This window comes from Osmerus eperlanus, chromosome 14, assembly GCF_963692335.1.
Source record: "Osmerus eperlanus chromosome 14, fOsmEpe2.1, whole genome shotgun sequence".
NCBI classification, from domain to species: domain Eukaryota; kingdom Metazoa; phylum Chordata; class Actinopteri; order Osmeriformes; family Osmeridae; genus Osmerus; species Osmerus eperlanus.
The window spans coordinates 8,851,044-8,878,931 of record NC_085031.1 but is presented as its reverse complement, the minus strand read 5'-3'; the positions used below and the strand labels follow the sequence as shown (position 1 = coordinate 8,878,931).

The 27,888-nt window shown below is 47.4% G+C and overlaps 1 protein-coding gene across 4 annotated transcripts; it reads left to right on the top strand.

Moving 5' to 3' along the window:
* Positions 1–54: 54 nt before the first annotated feature.
* rnf24 (ring finger protein 24) lies at positions 55–27,472 on the top strand. 4 transcript variants are annotated; one of them, XM_062477395.1, is made up of 6 exons: positions 55–456; positions 12,763–12,912; positions 16,355–16,397; positions 16,968–17,009; positions 21,128–21,207; positions 22,825–27,472. In XM_062477395.1, the coding sequence occupies exons 2-6, from the start codon at positions 12,770–12,772 to the stop codon at positions 22,994–22,996; spliced, it is 480 nt and encodes a 159-aa protein (XP_062333379.1). In that variant the 5' UTR covers positions 55–456; positions 12,763–12,769; the 3' UTR covers positions 22,997–27,472. The 4 variants fall into 4 exon arrangements, with proteins under 4 accessions (XP_062333379.1, XP_062333381.1, XP_062333380.1 ...); XM_062477397.1 differs by lacking the exon at positions 55–456 and adding an exon at positions 1,278–1,286; XM_062477396.1 differs by lacking the exon at positions 55–456 and adding an exon at positions 4,674–5,014.
* Positions 27,473–27,888: the final 416 nt, after the last annotated feature.

Here is a 27,888-nt window from a genome sequence, read left to right as displayed (position 1 = left end):
GCTTCAGCTCGCATCCCTCACTCTCCGCGTACAAACTGTACTCTCTCTGTCTATGTTCAATCGGCTAGGAGGAGGGACCTAGTCGAGAGCTACGTGTGAAACGCGTTGAATTGAAATTGTCTACGCAAATATCAATTGCCATTTTTACCTGGAAACACACAGACCGTCGCCCGAGGAGCGTTTGTTGACATAGTAATTGTTTGATTCAACGTTATGTTGGCCGTAACCTTGTTAAGACCGTAGATTCAACGCAGAGCATACGAACGTTACAGTAGCTGGACATCCACCACAGCAGTCGTGAACTGATTCAAGACGCCCTAAACTGAGCGGCTTTGGCGTTTTGCGTAATTTTTTTTAACTGGTCAGTTTTTTTCCATTGGTATCGAAGCAATATTTTCTCTATTCGCAGTACAGAAGATTCCAACATAAAGAAGATATCGGAGTCAAGATCGATTGGTAAGTTGTCTTACTGTGTTATATCTTGCTTCGTTGCCAGAGTACTGTATCTTGGTGCTGTAATTTCAGTCACATTTACAAGGCAAGGCTAACCTGAGGCTAATGCTGATGCTTGAATATTACTCACGCCTACCTCATTAATGGGCTATGGTATGGATGTTGGTGTATGTCTAGCTAGCTAGCTAGCTATATGGCTTGGTACAGTAGCTAAAGAAGACAATTTTACTTGGGAGGTTTTTCAGTTATTTCAGTTATTCAGTCAGAACTATTAACTACCGAGAGCTAGCTACCAAAAATCGCTCCGCCAGATCACGTCGATTAACAAAGCAAACCTTATTATTCATCGACATACGCTACTTAAGTATTATTCTAACGAAATACTCGATTTCTTGAGCAGTGGGCGCTGTGTTGTTGAGTAGTAGACTTTCAGACTACAGTATACGTTGTCTTTAATTAAGACTTCATCACTAGATTTGTATTGCGGCACGTGCTGTTGAATAACAACAGAACTCATAAGCAAAGCCTCTTGAGTTGAGCACTGTAAGTACTTACACAAAATCTTTTTTGTGTTTTTTATAATCGCTTTTATTATGCCTATGTCTTCTATGGAAATAACAGTCTGGTATTGTGGTAAGCATCACTTGCATAAACTAGATATTGCCTCTGTCTTGTTTTATTGCTGCATTGAATTTCACTGCGAGGTTGGAGAATGAACGGTGAAGACGCGCTTAGGTAAAACATTAACCCTTGCGTCCCCATGGAAATATTCTTAGCACTGGGCTGAAACTGTGTGGATCTCTATAGCACTAATGTGGAGTCAAGATCGATTGGTAAGTTGTCTTACTGTGTTATATCTTGCTTCGTTGCCAGAGTACTGTATCTTGGTGCTGTAATTTCAGTCACATTTACAAGGCAAGGCTAACCTGAGGCTAATGCTGATGCTTGAATATTACTTACGCCTACCTCATTAATGGGCTATGGTATGGATGTTGGTGTATGTCTAGCTAGCTAGCTAGCTATATGGCTTGGTACAGTAGCTAAAGAAGACAATTTTACTTGGGAGGTTTTTCAGTTATTTCAGTTATTCAGTCAGAACTATTAACTACCGAGAGCTAGCTACCAAAAATCGCTCCGCCAGATCACGTCGATTAACAAAGCAAACCTTATTATTCATCGACATACGCTACTTAAGTATTATTCTAACGAAATACTCGATTTCTTGAGCAGTGGGCGCTGTGTTGTTGAGTAGTAGACTTTCAGACTACAGTATACGTTGTCTTTAATTAAGACTTCATCACTAGATTTGTATTGCGGCACGTGCTGTTGAATAACAACAGAACTCATAAGCAAAGCCTCTTGAGTTGAGCACTGTAAGTACTTACACAAAATCTTTTTTGTGTTTTTTATAATCGCTTTTATTATGCCTATGTCTTCTATGGAAATAACAGTCTGGTATTGTGGTAAGCATCACTTGCATAAACTAGATATTGCCTCTGTCTTGTTTTATTGCTGCATTGAATTTCACTGCGAGGTTGGAGAATGAACGGTGAAGACGCGCTTAGGTAAAACATTAACCCTTGCGTCCCCATGGAAATATTCTTAGCACTGGGCTGAAACTGTGTGGATCTCTATAGCACTAATGAGTCACTTTCATAACACGTTGTGCCATCAAACAGAATAATAACTAGGTATGTCAATTGGAATAAGATGCTTTTATCTGGTTATTAGCTTTTTATTTGACCTAATAATCGAGAACCTGTAGGTCAGGACTAGGCCCGCAATTTTAAAATGACTATTATTAAGCAATGAGCGTCCCAAAGGATTTGAAATAAGAGCTGTTGTATAAAACATTGTAAACCCTGTCTGTATCTTTTTCTAATAATGTTAAACAGGTTTTTGTTTTCTAATGTACCTCAATCAAGGATGAGATAGTTACTAGATTATAACTTTGGGATCTACTCTTATGTACTGACAAAGCATAGCAACAAGATGAAACAATTATTGTTTTCACCTTGAAATCGTAAAACCAAGCACTAAAACACTCTGTTTGTGTCTGTCACCACCCCTGATACCATCCCCTCAGTTCGCCTTGTGTACCATTTAGCCGTGCTCCCTGTGGCCTCTGAATAGGAGACCAGCTATTAAGGAGGAATCAGGGACATGTTATTCTGCACAATGTGAGATGTCAGTTAGCCTCATCTTTGCTGCACCGTGGTTACAAACAACTGAACCCCCCCACCTCACACCCCTGAGAAAAAGGGGGGTCAGTCAACTGTAGTTTTTTTTTCCAAGAGCCGATATCTCGGAATATAAAAACACAAAAAGTACCAATACATCAGATTCACTGTTAACAACACATCGTCCCCACGCCCAGCTGTGTTGGTCTTCATCCAAGTTATGCAATTCCCCTGTTAAAGTGGAAACAAGGCTGACAGTAATTGTAAATGTACTTGTGCTGGTGTACACTAGGGTACGACGCCCTTGATTAACAACTGAATGAAAGCAAAAGTAGGACGGTATATTACTTAACGGTCCAAGGGCAGGCCAAAAAAACGTGTTTGTTTTGGATGCGCGTCATGTCTTTGGCTGTCGATTAACATCTCACTGATAGGCCAGATAGAAACACTGAATTGGAGATATGGCAACCAGAAAAACCTGTATGCTTCACTACATGTCAAGGAGTTGGATAATGTATGCCCATTGAAACAAGAAACCATTCTATCCGTCATGTGACACTTTAACCATGCTGTCACTGACAACAGATTTACATGTAGTCCCTTTTCCCAGATCACATCATGTAGCCACCAACCAGACATGTGCAGGGCAGGATTCCATCTTCCAAGTATTATACTCCAGCTGCCTGCTGAATGACCCAAACAGCATGTTACAAACAGCCGCTGGGTTAGGTCTTCCCTCTGCAGTGCTGGACTGACGTGGCAGAAACCCTGTGCTTTTGGCAAAGAAAGCACCAAGCATTTTGACAAAAGAAACCCCTAGGGCAATGCTGTGATGAGATGATCCTCTGAGGTCAGGCCAATCATAGAGATCATTGTTTACTAAATTGTGGACTGAAATGCTAATTTCCCCATTACCGTGTTTCCTCTTTAGTGTCTGTTTGTGGTTGGGTTGTTTGGCAATGTGGCAATGTGACTCACTGTGATCAAACGGCTGGGGTCGTGCTGTGGCTTGTTGTCTCGTTGGAGCTTTGTTAGTTCCAGAGGCCCAGGTACTTTAGCGTGCCATACATACGTTGGCTATCGTAAAGCAAATGATCGATGAACACTGTGTGTGTTTTGTTAGAAAAGGATTCTTGCAGTGCTTCCTGTGTCGACACTTCACCCTCATTTGTTTGAGCTGGAGTCCTAGTGTCTGTGAGGTTTGGGGTTGGGATAATATACAGGCCTAAATCTGTATTTGGCACAATGTGGTTGTTGCCCAGTTTTGGCCCACGTGGCCTCACGTGACCATGTGTTTTACTGAGCATCAGTTACCCTGTTTTTAGCAGGGCAAGAGAGGGTCCTATTTCTATCAACTTATTGAAGATGAGAGCATACAGTCCAATAGCCGAACATACCACACCCAACACCATTCAGAGTTAACTTGAGGGCTTGTTTACCATCTCACCGACTCACCAGGTTAGCAGACGTCTTTGCGAAAATTAGGTGAGTTTGTGCGCAATATCAAACTAAGGAGGTGAGGAAAAGTAAGAAGGAAAGAAGGAAAAGTAGTGCTGCTAGTCTATGTTTTCCCTTCTTTCAAATTTGATATCTCGTATGGGTCATTTCATTTTAAGGCAGCAGTGTATCTTCGGGAAGAAGTCAACCATTTAATCAATGTCCATGTTTGTTTGCTGCGTGTAGCCTAAGTCAGGCAGGAAAACATATCTCCGACAATGTAAACAAAGCATGTTTGAGACACGTGAATCAAGTCCAACAAATACGCTTATCCGCCTCTGAAATGGATGTTGTTTATGAGGCAACAGGGGAATTCAAGTGTGGGACAGAAAGCCCTGCGTACATGCAGGGCTAGGTGGGAGGGTGGGAGGGAGGGAGGGCGAGCAAGGGCCGCCGAGTGATGGGCGACAGCTGTGTGTGTCAGTCGCTGTTTGGCCCAGCTTGTGTTACTGAATGAGACCACAGAAGAAGAATAGGGCGGGATCCCGAATGTTGCCTCTAGTCAGGCGCATGTAAAGGCATCTGTCCAATTCACCAAGTCCGGATTGCTTACTTACCAGGCCAACAGCAGTCATTCGGAGGCAGTGTTATTCTCTGGTGTTTCCTCCCAGTTCGTGTCTGTGTGCTCCCACTTGTCCTCCTCTCTGAGCAGGGGTTCCACAGCCCGGCCCCAGATCAGCCCCAGCAGTAAAGTGGATTAATTAACCGCACAACCAAGACCATTGCCCTGGATTAAGGGTCGGATTAATCCGGGTGCCAGCACACTGAGTGAATTTAGACGATCGTGCAGGTCAACTGTGGCACCCTGCTCACTGATGCTGTTGGCAGTTCTCTGAAACACGTAACCGTCGTCATGGTGTCTACTTTGTCCTCCATGTCTCAAGGTAGGGGAATCAAATGAGTTGTTGAGTGTTCCTGCTCAGTTGTGGCAGTGATGGGTTTATAGTGTGCTTGGAGATGTGTTCACCTGTTAGCCTGCAGACCCATAATGGCATGAAGCATGGAAGTTTGTCAATTTGAACATCCGTTGTGTCCAGTGCTAGGTGGGCAGTGGACTTCAGCAGGCCCAGGTGGACGGCCCCTCACCCCGCCCCCCCTGTGTGTGCGGGTGTGTACATGTACACATAATGAATGTGTGTTCTCTGGATGTTTCCAGAGCACGACGTTTGGTTGACCTTATTCGGCTCAAGTGACTCCCATCCCCCTTTTCCATCTCCATGTCTGAAGTTACAGTTAGTCTGACCTACTTTTTACTGAACTTGGCACAACTCGGCTGAAAAACAAGTAGATCTGTTTTTCCTCTTTTGCGTTACATATTTCAGAGCCTCAGGCTATTATGTTTTCTCCTAGAATCGATGGGGCGCCTATTTAACACCCTCTCCCCCTCCCACAACCAAACACCCGTCATTGTTTCACAGCCTGACCAGAACAAAGTGGAGTTTTCCTAAGGTTACCATCCCCTTTATGATGCCTGATGTGTACATTGCATGTCCCTGAGAGGGGGGGGGGGGGTCACAGCTGAGCTTGTTCAAAGCTTAGCCTCGCTACTGTTCCCCCCCACAATGACTCTACACAACACAATACAACATGTGTGAGCAGTGATGATGCCAATTACTCTGCTAAGCCACCATAAGGCCTTGTCCCTGTGTCGGGATTTTGGACTCTACAAGTTCAGTGAACCAGTAGCGCCGCGGTGTGGGTGTGGTCTCTCTCGCCAGTACTCGTCAATTCAGATCCTCCCAAAGGCGTTTTTTCCCTGTGCTGTCCTTTGGCATATTAGGTTTCAGAAGTGCAAATCGCAGGACTGGACATGGCCTCCAGTGGAAATTTCCACTTCCCAGATTCAGACAGCAGCCTTTGTTTCTTGTGTGTGTGTGTGTGTGTGTGTGTGTGTGTGTGTGTGTGTGTGTGTGTGTGTGTGTGGGGGGGGGGGTTCTCACTACAAGGCCCTGTAAACTGGCCAGCATCACAGTTGGGCGGGGGGGAGGGTTATTGCGAAATACAGCAAACATTAAGCTGTTTCGGAACAGGCGAGAGCGGTAAGCTTGAGAGCGACACAGTGAGGGGAAAGAATGTGCAACAGCACAGCCAACTCTGACCAAAGTTGTGAAAATTGGGTTTGTTTTTGTTTTCCAACCCAGAGACATTTCAAAACATGGAGGTGCCAAGGAGGACAGAGATTAGATGTGTTTCTGATAGCATGCCATTGTGAGCAGCTTTGAAAGCGGTAATTGTTTGCAGTAAAAATACAGTAATGACCGTTTAATGTGACACCATGGGAATACCTACTAAGTCACATGTTGTATGCCCTCATCAATCAGTTACAACATTCTGTAAAAGTTTTTTTTTTATGTCTACATTTCACAATTCTTCCTGTTATTTGTCTTAGTCATGATGAGGTTACTCAGTTTCCAAATAGCCATGCAGCTACAGTGACAACATTTAACAAAATGACAAGAAGAGGGTGAAAGGTGAACTTCAGTTTGTCGGCGTCACAGACCTGGTGATCAGTTCCACACCGTAGAGGGACTATTGATCGCTTGTAAGAACTAGATAAGATCGCAGTGGGGAAAGCGGATGATCTATATGTTTTGGTCTCAATGTCAGGTTCACTGCTTTTCTGCCCTCAGTGGGGGTTGTGGAGTCCAGCATGTTGTTGACTACACACTGTAGAGTTAGGCTGCTCTGTAAGGTGGACTGGATCTACCGTTTCCCAGTTGTGCATGCAATGGGAGATGACTGGAATGAAGGATCCAGTGAGCTGGTCTCTGGGGCAGGTGGGGTGTTACTGGAATGAAGGATCCAGTGAGCTGGTCTCTGGGGCAGGTGGGGTGTTACTGGAATGAAGGATCCAGTGAGCTGGTCTCTGGGGCAGGTGGGGTGTTACTGGAATGAAGGATCCAGTGAGCTGGTCTCTGGGGCAGGTGGGGTGTTACTGGAATGAAGGATCCAGTGAGCTGGTCTCTGGGGCAGGTGGGGTGTTCTTACTTCCAGGTCCAGCTCCAGTGTCCATGTCGTGGACACGTGGAGTTGGGGTTGCCTTACAGTCTTAAATGCTTCCAGGGCAGAACTGTATCACAGGGAGCCCCCTCTCTCCCCCTCCACACCACCACCTCTCATACTGGGCAGAGCGGTACGGCAAACCCACCATAATCAGACGGTTTATGATTTGAGAAGTGGTGGGTTTGTGTCAGGAGAAAAAAAGGGGTTGATTTGATAAGAGCCTTTTACGAGCGTATTTGGTTGCTGGCTAGAGAGGGGGGTTAATAAAGATGCCATTATGTTCCAACAATTGTGTCAGATTTAATAAAGAAGATCATTTGTCATTGCTCAGAGGCTGCAGCAAACCACATCCAGCCCCTTAGTTCTGTCAAGGACATGATGCTGATTCTCCTGAATTCACAGGAGCCTATCTGTTACCTTTTTTATCTTTTGAGCCGATTGAACGAGCCTAACTTTAACTTTTTTTATTAGTAATGTAATAAGAGGGAGGGGGGGATTATTTTGCAGCATAATCTTGGTTAAAACAACCAGTTTTAATGCAAACTCAGTTACATTTCTCCCCCATTTTAGCCTCAATAACATGCACACAGCACACCACTTACTGCAGGGCTATTGAGGCCACACCCCCAGCATGCACTGTGCATTCCTCCATCACATGCACAGGTAATTTCTAGAATCCTGCACACTACAGCAGGACTATTAAAGCCATACTATTGCATTAAAGCCCAAGGACCACGTCCATTCCCCCCAAAAAGTAAAACATGTCTTAACATATTTTTTACTAGTTCAAACCTCTCCTATACGAGGGCCGGCGTGCTGAAATGCCGACGGCAGTGTGGCTACGCCAGGGCGGAGGGCGATCGGGGTCCACTCCATCTGAAATGACGGAGCCAGCTGCATTGTGCCTGTACACTGCAGTCTGATTGCAGGGCCCATGTGCTATATTGGACCACCAACCCTGTCGTGCTATATTTATTTTGTTACTCATTCTCCCCACCTCTCTCTCTGTTCACCCTTCTCTCTCTACCCCTCCCCCCGCCTCCTCTCCTCATGTCTGTGTTGGGCTGGTTTTACCACTGCTGTTCCATGAGCTCACGGACGTCCCTTTGTCACGTACCGTAGCTTCCAGAAGGACCTCGTCGTACAGTACAGTGGACAGCAGGCCGCCCGCCGCTCTCGGCCTCTCCCAGGTCCAACCTCTCACTCAGTGTTTACATCTCACGTCCTTAACCACTGCTGGGACCAGCGGCGTGCTCACACCCGCTCTCATTTCCTAGGAATGTGGTGACACGAGCCCCCAGCGGGTTACGCAAGAGGGAGGGTGGATGGGAGGGAGGGAGGGGGGAAGGGTGGAGGGGGGGAGGATGGGACGGGAGCAGAACGGAGCGAGGGAGAAGGGATAGGAAGCTCGAACATCTGCCGTCCGACTTCTGGCTTTGTCAGGCGTTAGCCAGTTAATGGAGTCTGCATGAAGGCTCTCCTGTTCTATTCATATAACTGGATTAGGAATAATGTTGCCTCTGCGTAGGAATAGCCTCCATCAGCTTCACCCAATGCAATAAGGCAAACGTAATCCTGACAATCAGTAGATGCTACCTGTGCAGGGCCAGCTCTGTTGGACTGTGTGATGGAGGCCGAGGTTTCATCTGTGGCGATGGGGAAGCTGTTCTGTTCGTTTGTATCCCTCCTCTCTCTTTCTGGTGTCCAGTCAGGCGTGCGACTGGGTTTGTTGTGTCCTGAGAGGCTCATTCACTTTAAAACAGCAGCAGGCAGAGAGGTATTTTTAGACTGGGTGGAACCAGCAGGCAGAACCAATCTGTTTAGGAATGAGCTGAGGATGTTCTGGTGCTTTCCTCCAGACTAGGGGAGACTGGTAGGGAAGTTAAGGTGCTTTCCACCAGGTGACAATAAATGACTCAATGAATCTTTTGTTGGTGTGAAATTCTCATAAATACTCAAGTAGTGAGGTCATAACAGAACGATGATCGTTTTGTTCATGTGTGTGTGTGTGTGTTCAACGTTTTGCCCTCATTGAGTTTTAGAGCCCTCACGCAGGCACAACGTTGACAGGGACTGTGGCCGTTTCCATAGCAGCCTGCCCTGCTCCTTGACAGGGACCTGCCTCTCCTTCCTGTCTCCGTTCCTCTCCGTGAATGAGCTGTCTTTTCTCCCCAGACCTCCAGGAGACATGGGCTGAGAGACGTCCCGTTGACGACATTGATGCACTGCAGAGAGAGGCGGGGGTGGAGGGAGGGAGGGTGGGCGGGGGAGGCTGTTGAGTCTGAATAGCTGACATAGAGCATCAACAGAAACAACAAAGTTTGTTTTAGGGTTTTCTTTCTGAGGGGGAAGGGGGCAGGGGGGGGGGGTTGCCTCTGTGGGTTTAGTGTGTGACTTTAACTTGCGGACGGTCCCGGTTTCACACGGTGAGACACCTTGACATGCCTGGTTGTTTACCCAAGCAGGGTAGTGTTACCTCAGCAACGAGGCACATCCTGGACCCCTGGACTCAGCGAATCTTGATATGGCAGGGGAGGGGAGGGGGAGTGGGAGGGGCCCGCAGAAGGGCTACGGGGGGGCTGTGCTGCATGAGGAGGGAGTATGGGGTGGGGGAGAACAGAAGTCACCTTGGGTTCTGTCTTTAGGAGACTTGGAAGGTCCCTGGTGTGGCTCCATGCAGGCTATGTCATGTCAGAACAGATGTGGTGGTGTGCGTTGTAGATAGAATGTCAGCTATTTTGACAGTTGGACTTCCAGGTTTTCAGATTGGCCCTGAGGTGTGTGAAACACCCTTCTAGTCTGATCCTAGTTGGGGTTTTTCTGCATAGAAATACATTTGTAATGAGTGACAAGTCCAGGAAGTAAAGTAGCTCCAAGGCCATTAACAGCCCAGTTATTTAAAAGCTGAAGGAACCATGTTCTCTCCCTGACAGTCTGATGCAGCTTAACAATAACAACGTTCTCCCTGCAAGTTATGGGAGCGCCTACATGGCGTTGATTGATGGTATCTGAATGCCGCACTCCTCCCTCCCCCTCCCTCCTCCCTCCCTCCTCCCTCCCCCTCCCCCCTCCCTCCCTCCTCCCCTCCCTCCCCCTCCCCCCTCCCTCCTCCCCTCCCCTCCCTCCTCCCCTCCCTCCCTCCCTCCCTCCTCCCCCTGCCTCCTCCCCTCCCTCCCTCCTCCCCTCCCTCCCTCCTCCCCTCCCCCTCCCCCTCCCTCCCTCTCCCTGCCTCCCCTCCCCCTGCCTCCACACCCCTGCCTCCTAGGCCTTGGAGACCGCCCAGCAGCAGGGTTTATCCCCCGGGCTGGATTGCGTAACCGCGCGTGGCGCTGCCAGCTTCAACAGAAAGTGCTTTGTCTCCAAACAGCAGCTCTGGGCGCCGGGCTTTCTCTAACTGCAGCAAAATGAAGCAAAACCTTTCAGCTCAATCTCAGGTATTCCTCTTACTGGGTCAACATGTCGTAATGTCCTTCGGGATCCATGGAGGTGGATGGGTGAATTGTCTGCGAGCAGATGTGGGTTCAGCAGATTCAGGTTTCCTGACATACAGTAGGCTGCTCCAGAGAGATGTGTGAGTCTGTGTGTGCCGGTCTGTGTGCCTGCATTCACGCCCACTGGAATTTGGGTGTCAAAGGGCCATGTGGATCTGGTGGCTTCGCTAGCTCCGATAAGTTGAGATAACCTCACTCTGTTTTGGTAGACAGACGGGCGAGAGAGACAGAGGAAGAGATAGACAGAGGAAGAGAGAGACAGAGGAAGAGAGAGAGAGAGGGGCGCAGAGGACGAGAGACCTAGAAAGAGAGCAAGATGGGTGATCGCGGAAAGGCAGAGTAAGAGAGGGGACATGGGAGAGGAAGAGAACGACAGGGAGAGCGGCCGTGTGTGAGAGCAGGTCTCGGCTGTGAGCCAGGTCCCGCTGGCGGGGGTTAGGGGCTGGGATAGCGCCGAGCAGAGCCAACGAGAGAGCTGCTCTGTTTACGATTGCCCACCAGCTACCGTCTAGGCTGCCGGGGGACGCAGCGCTGTGTTTGTTATCACTGCCCAGGCGTGTGTGAGGGGGGGGGGGGGGGGGGTGGACTGACCATACATGGGGGGGGGGAAACATCACCCCCTCCTCCCTCCACTTCTGACGAACTCTGCCCTGAACCACAGCCACTCTGAGGTATAGATTTGTTTCTGCCCTGCAACATGAAGGCACCACAAGGGTGAGTGTGTGAGTGTGTGTGTGTGTGTGTGTTGCAGAAGCGTTCCATAGCTTTCTGAAGTAAACAGTGTTTATCGCTGGCCCTGTCGGCTGGCTTGGGTGTGAAAGGAGAAGTAAAGCCTGACCGTGTGTGTGTGTGTGTGTGTGTGTGTGTGTGTGTGTGTGTGTGTGAGTGAGTGAGAGTGTTAGTCAAGAGAGTGGCTGTGTTTGTGTGTGGCCGTGTATGTAAGCGAGTGAGAGAAAGGCTAGAGAGGGGGGGAGCTGCAGCAGGCTCTCAGTGCAACAGAACAGCCATTCTTGTCGTCCTCTTCTGAGACCGGGCATGTCCAGTCATGCCCCTTCTAGTGGGAGGGAACCTGAGACAGTGAAACGCACACTCCCCGGGAGCCGGTGGGTTTTGTGCTCAAAGCATGGCTGAGGGACGCGAGGACATTCCCCTTGAATCAAACTGCATACAGTGTGTGCTGCCTGGGGTGCACTGCAGGCGTCATGTACAGTGTGTGCTGCCTGGGGTGCACTGCAGGCGTCATGTACAGTGTGTGCTGCCTGGGGTGCACTGCAGGCGTCATGTACAGTGTGCATGACCTCTGTTGGGTCTCTGTCCTAACGATATGTTTGTCCTACATAAACAAAGAGGCAGCCGTCTTCCGGAGGAGGCGACGCTACGATAACGATCTGTTTCCCATCGACTTCTAGGAAAAGAGACAGGCTTTTTATGTAACCTTGCAGATGCAGATCAATGTCACCACACAGATGTGTTTAAGATCGCTGGTTTCCCACAGTATGAGCATTAACATTACACGGTTTGGTTCTTCTTATCCATTGATCCATGGGGGGGATTGAGTTTCTCTCCCTGGGAAGCAGCACTGCCTGATTTAAACCTCTGTTTTCAATGCTGCTGGTTTCTTTGCAAAGCAGACTTTGTGGAAGTGTTTGTTGCCCCCCCGACTTTGTGGAAGTGTTTGTTGCCCCCCCGGTATGAATAATGTGAGAGAGTGAAATCGACGTCATCATAAGCTATTTGTAGGAAAACAGGTGCAAATCTTTTTTGCCGGTAGGTTAGGTGATATGGAAGTGGGCTCTCCTATCACCAAGCCCTTGATCGACCCAGCTTTCCACTGTTGTCATGGTTACTAGTCATGCCACTTCTATCATTCCGTTACAGTCTAATGTCTCTCTCTCCCCTCTTGTTTTTCCTTCCTTTCTTCCCTCTTCCCTTCCCCATCCCTCTCTCTCCATCTCTCTCTCTCTCCATCTCTCTCTCTCCATCTCTCTCCCTCTCTCTCTCTCCATCTCTCTCTCTCCCTCTCTCTCTCCATCTCTCTCTCCATCTCTCTCTCTCCCTCTCTCTCTCTCTCCATCTCTCTCTCCATCTCTCTCTCTCCATCTCTCTCTCCCTCTCTCTCTCTCCATCTCTCTCTCCAGGATATCCATGAGCTCTGACTTCCAGCACTACAGTTTCAGGATGCCTAATATAGGGTTCCAGAACCTTCCCCTCAACATCTACATTGTGGTGTTTGGGACGGCCATCTTTGTTTTCATCCTCAGCCTCCTCTTTTGCTGCTACCTGATCAGGTAAGATCTACATCGGATTGATGACCGGTTTTAGACAAGCTGTTTGGTTAGTGTTCAAGGCCCATCGCCACAAGCGCCATAGTCTTCATTCTACTATTTTAAAAAAAAGAAAAAAAAAATCGACTTGGTTGGCACAGTTTGCTTCAGGGTGTCCGACGGCGTCTTGATTGAGTTTGCATAGTCAAGCGTCCAATCAGATGCTTGACCCCCTCCCCCTATCTGACCTGAATGGACGCCAGCATGTTACCCGAGGACATGAGGAGCCAGAGAGTTTTATTAGAACTCTGAGTACCGGAGGGGGGGGGGCTTAGTTTGCACTGTTAGAAGATGTTCAAAAGCAGCTCCGCCTCGCGAGTACAGGGTGAGCGTGGAGATGGTGTGGGCAGGGGGCGCTTCTGGGAAGGCTCTTTCATCTCCTGTGCCAGGTCCAAGTGACTGTGTTCTTCATCACGCTCTCTTTGAAGACCTGAGCTGCTTTCAGAGAAGGGGTTCCAGCCTACAGTACAGTTATGCTAAATGAACGATACACACCCTAGAGAAAGGCCTGTGTTGGAAGTGATTAAATTGTATCTGAAATTGTTGGCAGTTTTGCCATAACCCTAATCTGTGATTTGGTTCAGAACAAGGTCACACACATCATCTACTAAGTTATTAACTGTTCTTTGATGGCTTGGATTACAGTAACTCTGTCATTTTGGAATCAAATTGGGTTACTTCTTCTGCATCTTTTTGGGGTCAAAAGGGTCAACAGAACAGTTTGGAGAATGTCTATACAATTGCTGACTTGATCATCTGAACAAAGAAATCCCACCAGATAAAACAAGGCTTCTCGACTGCTAAAAACGTAATTATTTCAAAGCTGCTTCTCCTCATTAGAAATCCCATGACCCTCCCAGACATGAAGAGGCTCGCGTCGTACCTCTCACTAACACTGTCCAGTCCTTGTTTACCTCCAAATTAGTGGCTACTGTGCAGCCACTAGTTTAGATATTTGATCTAAATGTAGTTCTAACCTGACGTGTATCACTGTGAGGTTATTGAATCAGAGTTGAGCCATAGCAGCTTAATGTATTTAAATCCTCATGAGAAAACAGCTATGGTTTAAGTCCCAACCTTCTATAGAAGCTAGCTGTTTCCACAGGATAAGACACTGGAAATCTGATTGGGCCTCTGTGGTCCAATCACAATTGTCCAGACCATTGTTGCCGTGGGGTGTGGTCAATCCCATAGCAGCAGTAGGCAGTAGAAATAACTTGCAACTGTGAAGCATCTCTTACCTAATGCAGTGAGAAGCAGCGTCTCTCAGACTCATTCACCCCATCCCACCCACCCTAGCCCGCCCAGCCGGGACTACGGTAAGTGTGTTTCTGCTTACTGTTACCATTTGTGTCCCCCCCCCCCCTTAAATATGAACTGTGTGAAAATAATTCAGTGTCACGATTCATGAACATGTTCAAAGGTGGCCGGATTATCAAGTCAATTCATAGCAATACGAGACTCGACACGAGCAAAAGGCTTCTAAAGATGCAGACTCCCTTGAATGCTTCCCTTAATCACACTAGCCATCACGCACACACAGAACTATCATGTTGGAGGCCTATTTAACTCAGACTCGATCCAGTCATAGGCTCTCAACAGAGAGACAAATATCCTGGGGGAGGAAGGCGAGGGAGGGATGAGGGGAGGAAGGGATGTGTGCAGGGAAAGGCAAATGGAGCGAGCTGGAGTAGACATGTGAATACACACCTTCCCGGACAAAGGTAAACACACACACAGTCAAGCGTGTGCGGCCGAGCGTCACAGCTACCCTCAACAGTCCACACACGCGTGCGAAATGAGTCCTATGACAGGCAGACGTTGGGGAGTGTTTGTGTAGGATTTCGAAGGAAAACGAGTACACCCATAAATACCTCAAAGACATCTCCACAGTTATATAGACATGTAGCATATAGACGTTCTACTGAGTTTTAATCGGTGCGGTGCCTGTGTATTTTAAGCAGGTTGACATGAGCACATACAGCAAAACATTTATTTAGCTGTAAATACACATCAATCCCTCCCAGAACGATAAGCGTGTACATGGACTCCATTGCCTGGCTGTGTTGGCCGGTCAGGGGTGAAGGGCCACCCCTCCTGCTCTGCTGGGGGGGCCACCCCTCCTGCTCTGCTGGGGGGGCCACCCCTCCTGCTCTGCTGGGGGGGCCACCCCTCCTGCTCTGCTGGGGGGGCCACACATCGCCCATAACCTGGCCCCCTCCCCCCTGGGAGGCTTTACGTTCTTACCTGCTGCTCTCTTACAGAACATCAGTTTCTCTCTCCTAGACTGTGCTGTCTGTTTCACAGATCCCTCTCAAACTGCTACGAGAGGTTAAGCTTACTTGTAATGGAGGTAAATCTCAACAAAACCATGTCTGTGTGTGTCTTTTTCTTTCTGCATTGTCTGTTTCTTTTTTCATTCTCTCTCTCTCTCTCTCTCTTCTCTCATGTCGGTCTCCTCCCCCTCGTTCTTGAGCTACACTATCTTCTTCCTCTGTTTTCAAGCCTAACTTGATTTAGTCTGTACAAACTTTTATTTTTCACATGAAATGATTGTATAAATACCTTGGAAGAAATGGTAGTAAGCAATTTTACTAACCATTCACACATACGTTTAGATTTAGTGTGTGTGGAATAGAGAGGGGGGGCAGGTGGTTATGCATTGGAGAGGAAAGGAAGGGGTGTTAGTGTTACAAAGGTCAGAGGTCAGTGTCATTGGGTTCAGGGCCAGCACGGCTCCCTCAAATCTCTCCGTAAAACAGGCGCATCGCCATTTCACAGACCATCAAATTAGACAGAAGCCCAATACTGTCAGAGAAATGCCAAGTAGTATGAGAACCCGCTGCTCTGATATGAACATGACGTGAAGTTGTTTCAGTCCAGTAGCACTAAACCGAGAGCAGGCTACATGTCTGATCAACTCAAGCATTGACCTCTGTTCTAAAACCGAAGGATGTTCAGCTTTTTCACGGAAAGCCCATTTTTCAATACAATCCATTTTTATTCGTTTTTTTACCAAATGCATGTAGGCTCCCAATGAGTCTGTTACCAGACAGGTCGTGAGGTCCTTTTAAAAGCATGGCTGAGCAGCTGCAGCAATGAGCTGGGAGAAAATGAACTAAAACTAACCTCTCCATGTCATGTCTGAGCAACCAGACTTCAGAGCTTTTTTATATGCCCCCCCCACTTGGTGGAAACGGACTGTAGCACTCTGTTATTGACCATAGTGAAGATTCTATTATAGCACTATTGTTTCAGTATAAGGTTTCTACTTTTTTCTAAGTGTTTTTCCTTTCTCCTCTTGTTAAGGCAGGTTTCTTATGCCATGACATTTGAAGACATTGTAAGATCTTTAGGTGGTTTCCTCTACTAATGTAAAGGTGCTGTGTTTTCTGTGATCCCCCAGGTTACGGCATCAGGCACACAAGGAGTTGTACGCGTACAAACAAGTAAGCAGTCCATTTCTCTGTCGCACACACTCACTCTTGCTCTCTTTCGCTGTCTCTCATCACACACACACACACACACACACACTCTCTTTCCCTGTCTTTCTCCAAAGTTGACTAGATGAAGGCGTTAGTCTAGACAGTCAGACTCCAGACACACATGGGTTTCCATTTCACTTCACACTACAGCCCAGCAGAATGGCTCTCCAGCATTCCCCTAAAGATAGATGTACTTACATAAATACAGAATGTACCGGCTACATTTAGCACCCGCCTACGCGGAGGAGGTGGGGTGGGGGTGGGGGGGGGGGGGGTACATACTGTATCACATCTGGGACTTATTTCAGTTTAAATAAATGTATATACTGTATGCCAGATAGTTAGCCCCGGTGTCCAGAAAGGAAGCTAATTGGGGGGGGGGGGGCAGAGTCAGAAGCTCCCATGGTCCACTTGGTACTCACTGTGATCAATGAATGCAGTGCCGGCAAAGTAATACGTTCATCACAGTGGAGCTGGAGCATTTCATTTGGCTTGACTAATGGTGACCTTTTTTTTCCTTTCTTTTTCACGCAGGTTATACAGAAAGAAAAAGTGAAAGAGTTAAACTTGCATGAGGTAAGTTGCCTGCCATGTCTTTGTTTTTCTGCTACGTATGTTTAGTCGTGTGGCGTTTGGATGATCCCAGAGGGCTCTGAGTGGACGTCATGTCCGTCTGTGGACGAGGGACACAGCCACTAGTTGGAATGGATCAGTCCTGACAAGGCCTGTCATGATCTGTGTATTGCCATCACAGTCACCATGTTTTGCCGACAGCCATGTGAATAGGCCATTTGATGTTCATACGTCCAGAGATTTCCTGAAAGTGCCATGGACTTGTCATGTGCCATAGAAAGCTTGGGAGTTTTACAGCTTTGACTGAAAGCATACTCTGTCCCTGGCGTAGCTTGTTGTTCTCATGAGTTATTTTGCGCTCCACAACGTGAAACTAACACCTCCGGCTAAAGTTAGCATGGCCGTCTGTCAACGCCAGTGCAGGCGCTCCACCGTCGGTGTGTTCATCAGCTCCAGGTGTCTGTTACATCTACAACACACCCAGATTCAGTGTGCATCGCTGCCCTGGTGGACCGTCCTGAAACACCACTCGGCTTTCAGCACCGCCGTGCTAATGAAAAGTAACCTGCATGCTAGGTGGGCTGTTAGGCTAAACCTCAGAGCTCACTTTCTGGCCTGGAATTTCTCACAGCCAGGAGCTAACCCCCCCCACCCCCTCCCCCACGCTGTTATTAGCTCTGAGAGGGCTCTACAGTCTGTTTCGGAAGTGTGTTGTGTGGCACAGAAGCCAAGCTGAGCCAAATTGAAAACACTCTTTAATGCTAGCCCCAGGGGCTGACCCATTTTTTGGAGGGAACCATTCCAAAAGAAAAAGGCATCGGCATATTACTTTGGATTGAGCCTTGTGCAGCAAAATTGCACTTCAATCCTTTATCAAGCTCCTCTGTTAGGAGCTATAAATGTAGAGAGAAGATGGTGTACACTGTAAATCTTACCGTACAACAGTAGAGACCTGTTATGGATCATCAATCTCCTAGAGGAATCATCAGATCAGAACATGGCCTCTGTAAGCCTGTTTATTGAATGTGCAATACTGCAGCGGTTGCTTTTTCCTGACACGTTTACTGGTCTGTGTCAGTTGAAACTACGACCCCGCCCCCCCACACGAGTGATGACATTGTGTGTGTACGTGCACACACACGTGTGTGTTTGTGTAATTCGCTCCGTGCGACTTCTACTCCCATCCCAGTACATCCAGGTGGCTGATGGCTAGCTGGGCTGGAAGACAGCTGACTCATCAACCCTGCTGATGGACAGAAGGGGCTGGTCACCTCTGACGGCCACAACCATGGTGGTGGAGCATGTCTTACCACACACACACACACACACACACACCACCCTAGCCCCTTACCCCGGGTTGACCTCACGATACACACCCTCCTCTCACATGTACCCAGGAAACCGTGCGTGCTTTCACGTGAGAGCTGGTATAAACCCCCTAAAATAAGGTTATGGAGTTTTGTCATGTCTAGAACTGGATTGGTTGGTGGCAGTTTGAGGGAGAATTTGCATCTTTGCAAACGTGTAAATCAGTTAGGAGGGGGGGGGGGGGGGGGGCGGCAGAAGACAAGCTTTCCTTCAGGCTCTAAAGCCAGCTGTTGTGTTCGCTCTATTTCATGAGAGGAAAGAGGCGCATGTTGCATAACCACAGAGGTGCACCAAGGATGAGCCAGAATTCTCAACAGGGCAAAGATTATTTTTGGTCACTGAAAATAAATAGGAACAATACATCTTATGAACATTGAGCAGCAACTCCACAGTTCCAGAATCCCCTTGCCTGCCTCGCCACCACTCCTAGATGACTCTGATGCAGCACGCTGTGCTAACCTCACTGACAGAGCCCAGGAAATTCGGCGTCGTGAGTGTCCCCCTATCTCGCCATCTCTTTCTGTCCCTCCCCCCCTCTCTCACCCTCTCTATCATGTTCTCTGACTGAACTCATTATGTGGCTTTTTATAGGCCGGCTCTTTATTTCGGTCTCTGCGCTGGCGAGAGCGGTCGTGATGTTTTTCCTCAGGAGAATGTCTTGGCCGTGGTCTGGATCTTGCATGTCAGGGTCTCTGTACTGGGCACAGTTGTCAGAACCAGCAACATTCAAGAGAGAATGAAGAAGGAGGCAAGACAGGAACAGTCGTTGAATAGAAACACACACTCATTCTGCCATCCCATGGGCACCTTTGTGTTTTTCAGTATGTTTCACAGTACAAAGGAAGATTTGTTTTTTCCCCCAGGTCAAATCCTGCCATTTCCCCCCAGTGACGTAATTGCTTACGTGAGCTCCAGAAAAGTTTTCTAGAAAATAAGTTCACATAAGTAGAGACTCTCGGGCGTGAAAGTCCACCAGCTGTCACCGTCAGTGTCTCTCTCTCTGGGGATAGTGTGTCTATTGCCAAGGCATTGAAAAGAACCGAGGCATTGAACTAGTTAGGATAGCGAGAGCAAGGCAGGATTCAACACAGTCTTGTTCTCTTGTTCTCCCGGAGTCACCTGGGAGAAAGTCCAGAGCTTGGGCCGCCATGCTTTCATCTGTGCTCCTGAGCAACAGTGTGTTGGCAACAGGAAGAGAGACAGGGAGGAGGCCTCCGTGCTGCTCCTGCAGGTAGCGTCACCTGTTTGTGATGACACAGTATGGAACCATGAGTACAATGGTCTGGTTTTTAATTGTCAGGTGTTAAGATGTAGCTAAGACTCAGATCAGGAACAATACACTTCAATGGTGTAAAAAAAGAGCAAGTGCAAACACATGGTAACAGTGGACCTCTTACACACACACACACACACACACACACACACACACCACCAGTCTGGTCAGCCAAATGGAGTCTGCCCTTCGGCCTTTGCTGGTTATGTCACTGTCTTCTCCATTGTCCAAGTTTAACACACAACTCACACTATGCACCCTGTCTACCCACCCACAATGTGCCCTATTGTCACATTCTGGATGTATAATGTCTCAGCACTGTCACACGGCACACACACACACACACACACACACCCTACGTTAGTAATTGTGAGAGCTCCAGCCACATTTGCCACAGTCTCTATTCAGCTTCGGTGGAGCTTTTACACTATAGCAAAGTGTTGAATGGGGCACAATTGGCGTATTGTCATATAGACAGTTTGAAAATACTAGTTTCACACATTGAAGCTGGATATGTCATTTTGACTGACAGGGCTTATATTAGCTACTGAGAGGATCTGCTGATGTTCCCACCTGCTGGGTTTAACCCCTCAGCCTCCCTACGTCTGGTCCTGGAGGAAACACAATAGGAAGACACTCGTTTGTTTATGCAGGAAAGCGGCCTCGGGTCTTTGAATTAAGCCGTACAAAAGCAAGCAGGCTTTTTAGGCCCTGAAGCGATCTGTCTTACACAGCCCTGACCATGGAAGCACCCGGATCCTCATTACACATTAGTTTACAGTACCTCCCTGCCTCCTCTTTACCCCCTCCCTGTCTGTCTCCCCTGTGGGTTGTTATTGTAACTTCCTGGTTGGTGTTTGTGTCACCTCTGTGGCAGCGCAGGGCCCGGGGAGCCAACGTGGTAGAACCGGGCCAGACCAGTTTTGGGAGAGGAGATACGAGGGGCAGGTTTAGACTGCTTCCCGCCTGGACGTTTGTTGACACTGGTGTGTCAAGCTGAGGATGATGTGTGTGTGTGTGTGCATATTTCAGTTTCATTTTTAGTTTGACGTATTATGTCACGAATGAGTGAGTGGGCTTTAATATGTTAAATAAATGACACCCTGTGTGCATGTGTGTTGGTTACATAACACATATCTCAACAGCACCGAGCGCTCAATCACACAAGCTTGCTCACACATCAGAGGCATGTGTAAGGACAGACTTTCTTAACAACAAACTGTTCTGTTGCTTCATCGTTTTACAGTCTGCCATGCTGATGCCCTCTCTGTCTGTCTCTCTCTCTCTGTCTCTCTCTCTGTGTGTCTCTGTCTCTCTCTCTGTTTCTGTCTCTCTCTGTCTCTCTCTGTGTCTCTGTCTCTCTCTCTCTCTGTGTGTCTCTGTCTCTCTCTCTCTCTCTCTCTCTCTGTGTCTCTGTCTCTCTCTCTCTCTCTCTCTCTGTGTCTCTGGCTCTCTCTGTCTGTCTCTCTCTCTCTCCCAGATATGTGCAGTGTGCTTGGAGGAGTTCAAACAGAAGGATGAGCTGGGGATTTGCCCGTGCAAACACGCCTTTCACAGGAAGTAAGTACTGACACTCCCGTCCCGTCCCGTCAACAACCACCCTGGGTGCACACGCACAACACACACAGCCTCGTCAACACACACAGCCTCGTCAACACACACAGCCTCGTCAACACACACAGCCTCGTCAACACACACAGCCTCGTCAACACACACAGCCTCGTCAACACACACATCCTCGTCAACACACACAGCCTCGTCAACACACACAGCCTCGTCAACACACACAGCCTCGTCAACACACACAGCCTCGTCAACACACACAGCCTCGTCAACACACACAGCCTCGTCAACACAGGGGTATGTGTGTCTGTGGTATGAGCGTGTTGCTCTCGCTCACACCACATAAACACAGACATGTTTGTGGAGTTCCATCCCAACATTTTAAAGTGTGATTATAGGCACCAACAACAAATCGTGTAAGCTGGCTTTGTCCAAAACGTCAAAAAAGTCCCATAGAGATAATATTATTATTATTATGAGTGCGTCAAACATCTTGGGCGATTTGGTTTGTCTGGAACACAAAGTCAAAGAATAGGCCTAGTCTGCTTGTTTTGATTTCAAATGTTGTTCATTTCCGTCAGACTAGGCACGGGAAGTGCATTGCTGCCTTGCGCTTGTTAAAAAACAACAACTCTTTTGGTATTTGCAAAAGGGAAATTATGTGTTTCTTTACACAAAGAAGTGGCTTTGTGAGATTGTCTCACAAGGGGTCACTCGAGACACATTCTGATGCCAGGTGTGAACTGACGTCCTCAAAGCTGTCTGCTTTGTGATTGGGACAACCAAGGCGCATGTTAATGCCAGGTGGAAACAGAGCCAGAGAGGGAAAAGGAATGAGTTTATGAGACAAAGTGGATGTTTGAGAGAGGTCAACAATGGAGGACTTGATGGATTGGGAGTCTCTGAAGAGGAGGGGCCAACTCAATCCCACCCAACCCCCACCTCCTCTGTGACCCCCCCTCCCTCGTAACCCCCCCCCCCCCCCCCCCCTCACGTCTCAGCCCGCCACCTCAGTGGCCAGCGCGCCAGAAATAGCCTGGACCGGCCCTAAATAATTCACATGCAGAGAGCTCTCAAGTGTGTCGCTCTGACTCATGGCAGTGGCTGATTAGCCAGACCTGGCTCCATGTAGCTCTCTCGCTCCTCATCCCTGCACTCCTCATCCCCTCTCTCCTCATCCCCTCTCTCCTCATCCCCTCTCTCCTCATCCCCTCTCTCCTCATCCCCTCTCTCCTCATCCCCTCTCTCCTCATCCCCTCTCTCCTCAGCCCCTCTCTCCTCAGCCCCTCTCTCCTCATCCCCTCTCTCCTCAGCCCCTCTCTCCTCAGCCCCTCTCTCCTCATCCCCTCTCTCCTCATCCCTGCGCTGCGTTAGCCCTCCAGACGCCCCGAGCTGAGGATGTAGAGATTTGAAGAACCCACCCCGCCGTCTCACCGGATAGAGTGTGGGCTGAAGCCTACCCCCAGAGGCCTGAATTAGAATCTGGAAATGCAGAAAACATATCAACAAAAAATAGCCCCAAAAAACAGGCTTGTCTATCTCTCCCTCATGCCCCCTCTATCTGTCTCTCTCTCTTCACCGTCTCTGTCTCATTGTCTCCCTCTCTCCCTCCAGGTGCCTCATCAAGTGGTTGGAGGTGAGAAAGGTGTGCCCGCTGTGCAACATGCCCGTCCTGCAGCTCGCCCAGCAGGCGGGCACCTTGGACGCAGCCGTGGCCATACCGCTGCCTCTGCCCCCGCTGCCTCTGCCCCCGCAGCCTCTGCCAGGCGTGGAGAACTTGGTGTAGCACACACATACCTACTCCATCGACACACACACACACTCAACACAGCAGTTTCCTCACCTGTACAGGTACACGTGTATGTGAGTGTGGTGGGACATGAGGAGTTGGTGCCGCTCCGCAGACACCCAGCAGCCTGGCATCTCCCACTCCACGCACTCCCTCTCTGTTCGCTGCCTTTGTACAGTCCCAAAATCGAAAGATTTGCTACGACAACTGATCATTTTTGGTGTCTTATTTCGATGACGTTTTTTTGGGGGGACGATGAAGGAGAGCTGTCCCAGTTCTGACTGAGGTCACTCTGTTTCCCAACCAAAGCACTTTTCTGGGGACGCCAGCGCAAGACGAATGAAAGACACAAAATCAGACGACTATGACAGTGAAATGGAAATGGCTGCATTTGTTTTGTTTTTTACATAACTTTTGTTGTTGTTGTTTTTAACAAGCACTTTATAAGAAGTCAACCTTGATTGCTTGTGAGGAGAGTAGTAGCAAGGTTATATTTTATTAAGATTAACTTTCATTTTTATTTTATGTGTACAGAGCCACATGAATTTTCATTTGTAGTTGTGTGGACTTCTTTTTTTTTACTGAGAAAATATCTTAAAAGGGACAATAGCCTCCAAATCAACATCTGGAAATACATTAGATGCTTAGAACCTCACCATCTTAAAGACCAGATGCCCCTTCACTCTTACCCCCCCTCCCCTTCCTGCACAAAACAAGTCAACTGATTACTGAAGGTTTGTGTGTGTGTGTGTGTGTGTGTGGAGTGTTCGCGTGTTTTTGTGAGAAGAGCTCTAAGCCTTGTTAACCTCGGGTCATGGTGCCCACCTCAATGTGAACATGGAGGTCAATGTGCCCAGAAGGCCACTGACATCTCCCCCCACCCCTTGTTACTCACAGCTCGGTGTGTGTGAGTGTGTCTTTGACAGTGTGGCCACTGTCATTTCAGTAGAGCCAGGCCATGGAATAATATGCTATGAGAATGATGATGTGAGAACCATGCCAATCCCCCCCCCTCCCCCTCACTCTATTGAGACACTAGGAACAGAATGGCAGCTGCATCAATGCTGATGTTAAACAGCTGGTTAGAATGAGCTTGGCTCATCAGAGAAATGTAACATTCGTAGACAGTTTGGAAAACCCATCTGTACTTGGACAGTTCAAACGTTACAGTCCTCTGAAGTTTTTTCAGTTGCCTTTAAATCTCTGTCCCATCCAGGACCCTGATCTCTACACCGTTCTAAATATGGGTGCCATGTTAACAGTAAACACACCCGCTCATACCATGTGTGTGTGTGTGTGTGTGTGTGTGAGAGAGTGCTGCACATCCAATCCACACGTCAGTCAACACACGCTGGGAGCATCCTGGCTCCAGTCACTTCCTGTCTTAATGCAAACAGGAAATGGAGAAACCCGACACCCTGCGTCTGCGGCACTTCTCGGCCCTGCAGCCAATCGGCAGCCTTGTTTCATGTTACGTAAGTGAGGGATTAGGATGGCTCCCCGCCACAGTGCTCCTGAATTGTGAGTCATGGATTTAGCAGCCGGTGAATGTCAGAACCCATAGTTAAAGGTTGCTTGTTTTGTGATGCGATTCAGCGTACAGCCCACTAGCAGAACCTTGAGCTGTTCCACTAGCAGAACCTTGAGCTGTTCCATTAGCAGAAACACCAGTGTTCCTCTTTGGATGGGCAGAAAAGGAAATCACTGAACAAAACTAACTCTTAGTCTTACACCTAATAAAAGTATTTTTACATATTATATGTACAGAGCAGACGTTGCCGAATGTTGAGATAGATCTCTCAGATCTGAGATCTCGTCAGGCCCAAGTCTAGATTTAGTTACCGGATACCTCGATTGCACTTAGAATGTTGTGAGGTCCTGAAGTAAAAAAAAATATACATATATATAAGCCAAACACTATGCAAATCAGAAACTATATCCTGTGGTTGTTTGTGTCAACTGTGGTGTTGCATATCTCGCCAGAAGAAAGCTAATTGTGTTTTGTGGCTGCCAGCACTGTCAAAGACCAGAGCAAACCAGCTGTTTTACAATTTCAATAAAAATAACAACCCACGATCAAGGTTCTTAAAAAGGACAAGGTTCTGGCCTTAAGCTTAGTTATAGCTGAGTATTCTGACCTTGTACTGTATGAGTTAGCTGTATGAGTTAGCTGTTTGTTTGACTGGTCCTAAAACGTGTCAGAAATCATGCTGCCCTCAGCATATCATTGTCCCCAGCCCAGCACACCTCTTTGTACTGTTAGTACTGACACAAGGACCCTGCTAATGACCAGAACACTGGTCTGAACACACACACACACACACAGGGAGAGATGAACGTGAGGCAAGTTATAGTGAGGCAGCACTTTCATTCATTCTCTCGTCACAAAGTGTAGCTGTTTTAGACCCCTTATTCTGGGCTTTTCCCTCTCCCTGCATGTGTTGGTCCTACACAGAGCACTAGGAAACTGGACCCTGCTATGAAACAGGTCATCTGTGCGAATGTCCTCTTGCCCTAATCCTGACCCAGGCAGGTGCCGGGTGCTAAACTGTGAAGGCCACAGACTAGATAAAGGTGAGAGGTTATGGCAATGATTAGTGTCACATAATAGTCCAAACGACATTGCAACTTTCTCTAAACGAACTAAGGCCAAATATTGGATTTTTGAACAGGACTGAATGGTGATCGAAGCTGTCTTGTTGGTTACTCTCAGAATGGACAGGGCCTTTTTCATTACGGCTTTCTCAGTGCTAAGAATCATACAGCCATGATACCGGACAGTTGTTTTTGTGTTTTAAGATGGGCATCACCAAACAGTTTGATAGCTCAAATTGCCAGACAACAGTTTGCAGAGTTTCAGATTAATAACTCATTAAACACTTCTACGAAGCCTCAGTGAAAAGACCTGCCCCAACTTTCTGGAACATCACATCATAAAGTAGGGCCTGGTTACAGATGAACAGTTGTACAGTAGTATTTGTTCCAAATGGGTGAAAAAATAGAACAAATTTAGCAGGGAAGTGGATTTTTTTTTTTTACTTTACTTTTTCTTTCCTTATGTGTGTGTTGTATGTCAATGTTTGTGATGAAACAGTCCTGTAGTTGACCGGAGAATGGAGTTTAAAAAGAAAAAAGTTTGAAGGCACTCAACGTTGTTTGTATGTGTGAGTGACTTACCGGTTAACTATGTTTCAGTAGAGTTGTATCTCTGCCATACTATTTATCACTAAGTATATTGCATATTTGATTGAACAAACAGACTGATATTTATTGTCCATTCCCTAGCCCACCTGTAAAGCAGTGTACAGTATTTGGACTGACAACCCTGCCACCTTCTAAACCTGAACACAGCAAGTCTTAAAGCTCCGCCCCAAACTCAAGGTTCTGCAACTGAATGTACAGTTAGGATAGGATGTGCAGTTGAAACAGGCGGGTTGAAATGTGAATTGCATGCATGTGATTTTGACAACTACTGAAGTCCCAGTTGTTGTTAAAAAGAGAGTCATGGCAGTGACATATTTACCCTGGATGAGTTAGATTGCTCTTCTGCCTAAAAATACTCTGCATCAGATCCCCTGCTGCCATTGCTCATTGAAGATTTGTAATGAAGGAGGGTGGATTTTAAAGGCTTTCTTCGAGTCGAAATAACATGTATTTGTCGAAACCATGTATTCTCCAGTTCCTTCATCTGTAGCACATGCCACTTCTCGGAAGGAGCTAGGAAAAAGCATAGACAACTTCTGTTAAAAATGAGTTTAAGCAGTTACAGTGAGCCAGCCTGAATCACGATCAATCAAAATGATTAGAAACAACCAGTAATGAACATGGCAGCCTTGGAGTTGCAGTTCCATACACTAATGTTTCAGTGTTAAGGTCCTTGATTACAAAATGTTCAGAGGTCCTGTAACGATCAAACCAGGAGCAGAAGAAGGCATAGCTGGCATATCGCGGACTTACAGGAAACGGCATGCAGAGGAGGCGAGCTGGGTTTTACTGACAACATTTAACAACTACGTCAAGCCCCTGCATATCACTGCCTCTCTCAACCCTGTGTTGAGTTGGTGTGTGCTTTTGTACTGTATTCCTGCTCTAACACCCCGCCCCCCCTCGTGAAGCATCTTCCATCATTATTGTTCCTTATGACCCCCCCCCCCCCCCCACCTCCGATACCCCAGTCCCCCCCCCCCATTCCCTACCTGCACCGTGACATCTGCGTTAACACTGATGACGTTTGTGGACTCCTACAAACATGTTTGTAAAACTAAGAATTCTGCAGCAGAATATTTTTGGAGACTATTTGCTGTACAGTATTTGTAAGCTCTATTTTTGTATATTTAATTGCTATTTTTGAGGAGATAAATAAAGAGATGCTTTTTTTTTTTTTTTGCTAATTTCATGTTTATTCATTTTAAAAGAAATTGTTGCATGTGACTGACTTGAACTGTAAATAAAATTACCAAGTTTTGGACATAATACAGTGTGAGCAGCGTTTTTTACTCTAAACTTTGCTTCAGTTTTCTTAAAACTGTTGCCATTCTTTGTGTCTCACAAATGTTCAGGGTTATCTGTGGAGCTAAAACACTGCATAGATGGGTCTCATGACATGATACTGAAGTACCTCACGTAATGTGATGACAGCATTCCTAATAGCTGAGGCTATCTATTAAAAAAAAAAAACGTATCCATAACATGGCATGACATGGAATGTTTGTTATGTCTGCTATAGTAGAGATTATACTCCTGCCCCTTGCTAAAGTTATGTAACACTTAATGGATTTCTCAGATGTGCATACCCTACATGCACTGTCCAGCTCTACAGAACAGAAGTTACATAACGTACAGGTCTTTATTAGCTTGTTTTTTGGATGAGCTGATGGCTGAGTGTGAGG